The sequence below is a fragment of the Monodon monoceros genome, unplaced genomic scaffold (genome assembly GCF_005190385.1).
Source record: "Monodon monoceros isolate NGI ecotype Baffin Bay Population unplaced genomic scaffold, NGI_Narwhal_1 Super_Scaffold_15, whole genome shotgun sequence".
Classification (NCBI taxonomy): domain Eukaryota; kingdom Metazoa; phylum Chordata; class Mammalia; order Artiodactyla; family Monodontidae; genus Monodon; species Monodon monoceros.
The window spans coordinates 66,515,715-66,525,709 of record NW_021703771.1 but is presented as its reverse complement, the minus strand read 5'-3'; the positions used below and the strand labels follow the sequence as shown (position 1 = coordinate 66,525,709).

At 37.7% G+C, this 9,995-nt stretch overlaps 1 protein-coding gene across 1 annotated transcript; it reads left to right on the top strand.

Moving 5' to 3' along the window:
• Positions 1-3,683: 3,683 nt before the first annotated feature.
• On the top strand, positions 3,684-9,088 carry NMBR (neuromedin B receptor). The gene is given in 5 exon segments (XM_029223542.1): positions 3,684-3,988; positions 4,426-4,545; positions 5,980-6,280; positions 8,760-8,855; positions 8,858-9,088. Coding segments are annotated over 5 exon segments (1,053 nt in total).
• The last annotated feature ends 907 nt before the right edge of the window (positions 9,089-9,995 follow it).

Sequence of the window (9,995 nt, the reverse complement as noted above, 5' to 3'; positions counted from 1 at the left end):
GCAGTACAATGTTGGATAAAAGTGGTGAAGGAGGACACCCTTTCCTTTTTCCTGACCTTAGTGGGAAAACAGCTAGTTTTCAATCTTGGTAGAGTTTTCTTCATGTTTCTTCTGCCTGGGATTTGCTTTCATCAAATTTGAAAAATTTGGGGCCATTTTTTCTTCAAATATTTAAAAACCTTCCTTTCTTTCCTGTCCTTCAGGGACCTAGTTACAGATATAGTGCGCTGATACTCTGTTCATTATTTTCAGTCTTTTTCTCTCTGTATTTCATTTCAGATAGCTCCTCTTACTATATTATCAAATTCTCTACCTTTTCTTCTGCAGTGTTTGATCTGCTGTTAATCCTGTAAAGTTTATTTTTTCACAGACATTGTTTTTATCTCAATATAAATTCAATATATTTAATTTTATATGCTCCATGTCTCTCCTTACATGCTAATGTTTTCCTCTTCCTCCTCAAAATCATGAAATAAGGTTTTGCTAACATTTTTAATATCCTTATCTACTTATTATATCATCTGTGCCATTATTGGCTTAGTTTAAATTGACTGATTTTGTCCTTATTTTTGGTTGTGGTTTCCAACTTATTTGCATGAATTTGAAATAGCAAGAAATGTTTATATATAGTTCTGAAAAGCATTTGTTCAGTTTAAGGCAATGAAATGTATAATGTATATTTTATAAACATTGAATGCCTTAGTACTAAAAATATATCCTTCAATTATATAGAAATCACATTTTCCCAGGCACTTTTATTCTCTGAGAACAGTGAGATACAATAGACTTTGAAGTCAACTATAATATATTTGCAGTTTTTCTGATGTCTTTATAAAATTAAGAAAGTTATCTTGTCTCTATGAGTTTTGATTGTCTCATATGTAAAATTAAGATTCAAATACCTACTTCATAGAATATTTATAAATGTTAAATTAGACATGATGCTAAGGAATCTAATGTAGTGTATGACACATTAATTTCAAAAAAAGTTTGTTCCTTCAATAGATATTTATCTCTGATGTATATTGTTCCTATACAAATGTGACAACACTCGTGTACCTATATGTAACTTGGTGATGTGTCTAAATAACACATACATAGTGCCAATAACTTTATAACATATTTTAATAAAATATCAGGAAGGCCATCATTATTAACACATTTATTATACTCTCCACTCCTACGAGCCCAAGCCTTTCAGTAAATGCATAAGGATTCACTTGAAATGGAAAAAAATCAATAATTCAGATGCCTTATTTCTACAATGCTAGGCAATTGGATATTTATTAATCCAGTTTTAGATGAGACATTTTTCTTATCTAAGCCCTTAGCATCATCCAGACACAATCAGAAGAGAATACAGCTATGCATAGAGCAATTTAGACTAAAATATGTTTTCATATAAAATAGGTTAAAATGTATAGTTGCAGTTTGAAAGGCTGAGAGATTTCAGAATTTAGAAGATTGCTTTGTAGTTAATTTAGCTTGCATAATGACATTGGATGCTAAAAGTGAAAACTTAAATAACTTTGAAGTTAAAATTCCTAGAGACATTTTCAACTTATATGTAATATTAATTGCCTTGATATCTGTGATATATAAAGTTCATTAACATATATTCAAATGTATTATATAAGCATTCTATTTAGCCAACCTCAATAACAGACTATTTTAAGTAATGAAATCCAAGAAGAGTATAATTAGCACTTGTAATTGTGTTAGAAAAACATAAAATTGATTACAATGCAAATGTTTACCTTGTCTAATTAAATTATGATAATTAAATGCTGTTCTTGGTCAGCAATATCTGAAAAAATTACTTAAATATTACAAATGGCTTGGCACTTTTCATCAGCTTATGACTAGATCATTGTAGGCAGTCCTTGACCAATTTTCTTGTTATCATACAATTTTATCCTTTAACCAAGAATTAGCCAGATGTTTTTTCCTAATGTAAAAAGTGTTATTTGGCTAACTTCAGAACTGTGCCACTCCTGAGAGGTTTATATTAGACTCAAATGGTGTTAATTTGGAGCGTTATTTTGTTCTTAGGGACATTCTATTTAAAACAATGTATCAGATATATATTGAGAATATACTTAGGGGTGGCATTGCTCAGTCATAGACATGCATATGTTCAGCCTTAATAGGTATTGTCAAGCAAGTTTCCAAAAGAAAAAAACTTGGAATTCACTTTGAAAAATTGTTAATTTCTGCTCAAGTTTAACATAATCATTGTGACCTAGCAAATCCACGTCTGGAATTCCAATGTGCACCAGAAGACAGGCACATGGATATTTACAGAAACATTACTCAAATTAACTAAAGCTATAAAGAATCCAAATGTCAATCAACATTAGAAGGGATACCCAAACAGTGATATATTTATACTGGAATAGTATACAGCAATAAAAAATACTACACACAAAAATGCGGGTGGATCTCACAGCTATAATGTTGAGTAAAAGAAGCTGGACACAAGATTAAACATTTTATAATTTCATTTATATGATGCTCAAAAGCAGGCAAACTAACTTTAGATGATAAAAGGCAGAATGAATAGTGGTGACATTAGGGGATCGTGGTTAGATTGTAGATTCTGAATGGTGGTTAGACTGAACTTACGTTTAAGAATTGTGTACCTTATGCATGCTATATTTCAATAAACTGTAAGTTAAAGAATAATATGCCAGCAGTAGGAAAGTTTCTATATTTGGGGTGAGAAAAGTGGATCAAGGAATAAAAGTAGGGAGGGAATTCCATTCATTTACTTCCTCTTTTGTCACTCCTTTTCCTTCCTAAATAAAGCGAGAGCCTCAGGGACTCACCAGCTCAGCCCCCAAATCTTCAGAGGTTCAGACTTATGTCTGGGGCGTCTCCTACTCGGATGTGGGTAAGAATAGATCTATATAGGGAGGCAGTGTGCGAGAGAGGACTCAGAGCCTCTCCAATCCCACACAATACAGCAGGAACTGCAGAAACAAGAGCAAAGCTGTGGGACCAGCAAGGTGCCAGCCGCCCCACGCTAGTTCCTAGCGTTTCAGCGGCGGTTCGCTGGACAGCAACAGGATGACTTCCTCCCCTCCCCGAGAAAGGTCTGGCAGGTTTTTTATTGTTGTTGTTCCTTTTTGTTTGTTTGTTTGTTTGTTTTGCGGTACGCGGGCCTCTCACTGCTGTGGCCTCTCCCGTTGCGGAGCACAGGCTGCGGACGCACAGGCTCAGCGGCCATGGCTCACGGGCCCAGCCGCTCCGCGGCATGTGGGATCTTCCCGGACCGGGGCACGAACCCGTGTTCCCTGCATCGGCAGGCAGACTCTGAACCACTGCGCCACCAGGGAAGCCCTGGCAGGTATTTTAATTAATTCCAGAGGGATAAATCTTTGTTCACAAAAAGGCTGTTCTCCGCTATCTATAAGCGAGAACAAACCATTGAGGACTGGAACAAAGACTCAACTTCTAGCCAGCAGGAGCCAATGTGCGTGCCCCTTCTAAAAGTGAAAGGTTGGAGCCTGTGGCCAGTCTTCTCACCCGGCCCGGTCCTCCTCCAGACAAGGCGGTGTGACGCGATCCCCGCGGGAGGTAAACTTGGCAAGAGGGAAATCCATTAAGCCCAAGAGTGCGTTGCACTTTTCAAGGCACCTAGGTGCAGGAAAACTCCAGCGGACTCTCCTGGGAAAGAGGCCATGCCCCCCCCCGAGTCTCTTTCCAACCTCTCCCGGACCGCGGGCGTGAATCAGAACAGTTTCGTTCCAGAGGTCTCGGAAAGGGATTTCCTACCCGCCCCGGACGGGACCACTGCGAAGTTCGTGATCCGCTGTGTGATCCCGTCCCTCTACCTGCTCATCATCACAGTGGGCTTGCTGGGCAACATCATGCTGGTGAAGATCTTCATCACCAACAGCGCCATGAGGAGCGTCCCCAGCATCTTCATCTCTAACCTGGCCGTTGGGGACATGCTGCTGCTGATCACCTGCGTCCCTGTGGATGCTTCCTGCTACTTCTCTCTCTCTTTTTTTTTTTTTAACATCGTTATTGGAGTATAGTTGCTTTACAATGGTGTGTTAGTTTCCGCCTTGTAATAAAGTGAATCAGTTATACATATACATTATGTCCCCATATCCCTTCCCTCTTGCGTCTCCCTCCCTCCCACCCGCCGTATCCCACCCCTCTAGGTGGTCACAAAGCACCGAGCTGATCTCCCTGTGCTATGCGGCTGCTTCCCACTAGCTATCTACCTTACGTTTGGTAGTGTATATATGTCCATGCCACTCTCTCGCTTTGTCACAGCTTACCCTTCCCCCTCCCCATATCCTCAAGTCCATTCTCTAGTAGCTCTGTCTTTATTCCTGTCTTACCCCTAGGTTCTTCATGACCTTTTTTTTTTTTTCTTAGATTCCATATATATGTGTTAGCATACGGTAACAAATCCCGCTACTTCTTTGACGAGTGGGTGTTCGGGAAGGTGGGCTGCAAACTCATCCGGGTGATCCAGCTCACCTCCGTGGGGATGTACGTGTTCACTGTCACTGCCCTCAGCGCCCACAGGTAAGGGCATAGGTAACTGTGGGTGGCCTAGAAAAGCAGTGGAGAGGGGCAGGGAGTGTACCTGGGGAGAGGAGGGAGAAAGGAAGGGCTGAGAGGAGGAGAGGAGAAGGAGAGAGACTGTATCTGGGAATTAGAGTAAAAGGAGTTAAAATTGACTGATGTGATGCTTGAAAAAAATATAAGAAAATCATTATTTTAAAAATAATTAAAATTGCATTAGAGGCTCCCCTCGGAAAGGTATTGAGGCTGGGGGCTGCTTCTGTCCCGTGGGCAATGAGACGCATCTTTAGAGAACCTCAGAAGGAGACTTTATCTGCTTGTTATGTAGCTTGAAATATTATGAATTTTTAGAATATCAGACTAATTCAAATGTAAATAAGGAGAAGGTACAGGGTCATGGCATGGTTAATATCTGCTAGGTGCCAGGCATTGTAATAGGTGTTCTATACAGTTTTTCTAATCACAAAACTTTGAGGGTGGTGTTTTTATCCCCACCTTACAGATGAAGAAAAAGATCTTAAGTGATTTTCCAAAGGATATCAGAGATGAGATAACAGTGCAGACTTGTCTGACTAAAATCGCTTTCTGCTGTATCTTGTTAACCTCCTAGGTATACTGTAACCTGAAATACTTTTAAAGACAGATATAAGTAATGTGAGGTTTATATACAATTTTGCTCGGTTTGTATTTTTATTACCTTGCTTAATAGTCATGTGTAATTGAGTGAGGTATAGAGGCTTGGATTGTTTAAGCCATTGCGTCCTGGAGTGTGGTTCATTTACCACTACGATGGTGTTAGGTGGGAGGAGAGGAGACTGCGTGAGGTCTTGACATTAAAGAAATTTGAACTGTAAAGACAGAATGTTATTCCATTTTCAGTTCTTTTCGTCCTTCTGACTGAATTAGGGAGAAAATCCCAGTCTGGATTAGTCTCTAAGATTTCTTAATGTCCTTAAGAAAAAAAAGTAGGAGACCCAGCCTCAGAAGCTCTAGAAGAGTATCCAGGTAAATTTTAATAATACTATTTTGTGAACATTTTGTATTTTATGGTTATTGTATATTATATCAATTTCAGTAGTAATAGATTTTTTGGAAATAAAAGTATTTAAATAAAAATATTCAATATACAATGATACTTGTAGTATGTGTAGATTTAGAAAATACTTGTGAAGGAGGTAAGCAATCTACTGCAATTTGGGAAATGACAATTTAAAATATTTGTTTTTCTCTTCATGTCTTCTGTGCTAATAAGCAGTGGAATGACTTGTAGACAGAGAGACACCAAGGATCTTAGTTATTGCACACAGTACATAACAGCCTGGGAATAATGGGGTGTTGGCACCTCTCTTTTAGTAAGATCTCTCTCTCTCTTTTCCTTTCTCTTTTTAATTTTTCTTTCTTAAGAGAGTAATTTGAAATGTATTATCTGTCCAGGTACAGAGCCACTGTAAACCCCATGGATATCCAGACATCAGGGGCAGTGCTGTGGACCTGTGTGAAGGCCGTGGGTATCTGGGTGGTCTCGGTGCTGTTGGCTGTTCCAGGAGCCGTGTTTTCCCAAGTGGCGCACATCGGTGGCTTGGATAACGTCAGCTTCACGGCGTGTATACCCTATCCTCAGACTGATGAATTACATCCAAAGATTCATTCAGTGCTCCTCTTCTTGGTCTACTTCCTTATACTACTTGCTATTATTAGTATTTATTATTATCATATTGCAAGGACTTAATTAAAAGTGCACATAATCTTCTGGGAGAATACAATGAACATTACCAAAAACCAGGTAAGCTTGGTAGGTGTGTATGTTGGGAGCAAGCTGGGCAGAAGCAGTAGGTGCTATTTTGAGTTCTCTTTCATGGGCTTTCAATATCAGGAATGATTAGAACAGTCAGAAGGGCACTGGAACATGCACTAGCCTGAACTGGAAGGGATGTTGGGCGTTCTCTAATATGTGGCCATGTGTTAGCTCTAAAAGCCCACTGAGGTCCAGCTTATCTGACATCTGGGCCTAGGCTCATTTGAAATTAATGTCTCTGGTGGCTTTTCTTTATGTGCAAATGTTTATGCAAAGAAACACATAACAAACCAGAAAAGAATTTCACATTGTAAGTATATATTTATTCAATTATTTTTTATTCTCCCATTAGCTCACTAAAGATGACAGAAAGTCTGGGGGAAGGACGCATCAGGAAAGGACTGTAGGACACTGCTGGGGTCTGGGGATGAGGTTTGGCTAAGATGTCAAAATGAGAGACTGGGAACAGACGGCAGCAGAGCAATAGTGAGAGTGATCAGAAGGTGGGCTGGTGCTGAAGTAGGACTTGGTCTAATTCAACTTTATAGCTTTTCCGATAAATAAATATTATATACTAATTTTAAAACTACGACCTGCACCTTATGTACTTTTTCTTCTCTAAAGAATACATAGTACTAATGTAAGGTAAAACCAGTTGCGTTAATCTAGAAAAAGATGGAAATACTGCAGTTATGGGACAGTTTCAAGCTGTACATTTGTGCATTCCTAGTGAGGAACTTCTGCCAAAGGGTTCTATAGGTATGGGGAGGTCATGGATGCCCGCCCCCCCGTTTGAATGAAAACAAGTTGAATCACAGATGATTAAAATTTGATGGGCTGTAGATGGAGGCACAGGCTGGGGCTTTGGGCACTAAGTCTGGTTAAGGTTTTTCTGTGCAGATGGTGACCTCTGTTTATTGATGTCCATAAACATCAGTGATCCACATCTGCTTTAAAGGCTTAAAAAATACAAGTCATTAAAGTAATTATTAGAAAAAGTAATATATTTATTACCTCAATACCTGGCATCATTGAAGCAAAAACGTCTGGGTCACAGGCTCACTGTACTTTTCCCTTTATGTACAATCCTTTTATTCAGAGCCCTGTAATCCAATTTGTATCTCAGTTTGGGTGTCTGAGTTTTTGCTTTGATTTCTAAAGTTGAGTTCCTCTGACCTTCCCCACCTCCACATTTTTGTTTTTCAGTGGCCTTAGTTCTGACTTTTGTGTGTGTGTGTGTATGTGAATTTCCCTATTGGGATTTATAAACTCTGGCTGGGTAACTGGGCTTGACATCTTCCAAGAAGTAATCTCAATGCTAACAGCCTACCTATACATTTGAATCTCCAAGTATAGACTGCTGTGAAATTCTTGCACCTATGCTCCACCTACTAGGGAGGACTGTGCTTAGTAATGTAAATTTCACATCCACCTCATTTATAAGGCCAAGTTGCCTAATTTATGCCACTGGGATACATCTGGAGTACCACATTCTGCTTCTTGAACTAGATTCCTTTTCACTTGCACCTTTGTTTACTGTCACCATTCACTACTACTTACTCCCCAGTGTCAGATCTGTTTCAGTCCTAAACCTTTCCAGACTTCTCTGGTATATTCTAGTTAACTACCAATAGTTTTAGCTCAGAAAATATGTTATCTACTATAAATATCTTAGTAAATTATGTTTTCACTTTCATGTTGCCTTATTTAAATATTCAAACAAATTAGACAAATGTGAGCTAAACTTTGGACTCTAGATGTTAGAAAATGATTTTTAGATTTAAAACGATTAATGTCCCATATTTGAATTTTGTCTATTTATCACATTCCTGAAGACCTTCTTATAAAACAGTAAACATAGGAGGTGAATTTCATGAAAAGATAGAAAATGTTTTTATTTTTATTTTAAGGTTAGGCAGCCGAACATAGTAATGTTTATAGAAATGACAATTATGTCAGGTTATTTTGATTTATGAGAGTCAGAAGTTTAAATTAAATCTCAAGGTTGTTTTTTTTTTGTGGATAAGGGTTTTAAAAAAGTCATGCCCTTTTTCAATAGATCAGTATTTCTTATTTAAAATAGTCTGATTTAAAAATTTTCTAAGCTTGAATATATTCTGTGGTTTATTAATTCAATGGATTTAATACAAACAAATGATTTATATTTATAGTGATCACAGTAAGACGTTAAGCAAAGGAAAAAGAGTTAAAAATAAGAAATTTTTCAAGATCACAGTTTTAACATGAAGACATACCCATTTATAAACTGTCAAATATTTTAAAGTGAAATTAGTATAGTGACCAAAATAGGCTTCATCAAATTGTTAAAATCATTACTTTGACTAGGAAAATCCTTTTTGTGCTTTTGGGTGCATTTGCATGCTAAGTTTTACATCTTTTGTACCATGATGTGTTTTAGAATGTGGCTGCCTCTGTTTTCATTTTAATCGGTGGGACTATTTCCTTATATTTGCAGATGGAAACACGGAAACGCCTGGCCAAAATTGTGCTGATCTCTTTGTGTGTTGCTTTGTCTTCTGCTGGTTTCCAAATCACATCCTTTACATGTATAGGTCTTTCAACTATAATGAGATTGACCCATCTCTAGGCCACATGATTGTCACCTTAGTGGCCCGGGTTCTGAGCTTTTGCAGTTCTTGTGTCAATCCATTTACTCTTTATCTGCTCAGTGAAAGCTTCAGGAGGCACTTCAATAGCCAGCTCTGTTGTGGAAGGAAGTCCTATTGAGAGAGATCAAGCACCTACCTACTCAGCTCCTCCGCGGTGCGTGTGACATCCCTGAAAAAAAATGCTAAGAACATGGTGACCAAATCTGTATTACTTACTGGACACAATGTGAAGTAGGAAATGGCACTGTGATTTTGGCCATTCAACTCACTACCTGAAAAGAACTTACTCTCGTATCTCTACTGAGTAAAGCAAAACTAAACAACGTTTTCTTTCTTACTATATCTCAGCTAATTCATTAAACAGTTTCATGATTGACTCAGAAAAGGCAAGTCAAACAGAGTTACCATTTTTCACTGAACAAGACTTTAAATGACATTAAAAATATATGTATTACTCACATTGAAAGTGATTCAAAAAGCAATATATGTGTATCGCTATATGCGTATAAGTCAATATTGCTTCAATATTGAAGTTGTTCCTAGAGCCAACCTAGCACATTTATCTTAAATTTGTTTTATTCGGGAGCATGAAATAAATTTCTTTATTGACTCAGTGATTCAATGAGTATAATATTCAAACTCCAAATATCTGAAATACAAGTCATATTTTCCTGGTGAATTTTATTCATAACTAGTGCCTGTATATATCTCCTTTGTTTGAATAAACTAATAGAAAATTCAAAAGGTGGAGCAAATCGTTTTATGATTAATCATAATTTATAGAAATAGTTTATATCTGTAACTTCTCAGTATGTGATTAAAATGTATGATGACATTTGTATTATGCATAGTGAAATAGATATCATCTGAATATGATCTGAATATAAAATAGGTATCTTATGCCCTAAACTGTAAAATTATGACTCAGAAATTGTCATGACCATCTTTGTATACATTGCTAAATCCCTGGATATTTGGGTCATTCTGTGTAGCTGTGATGAGATATACATAATTCTGCTGAGTCC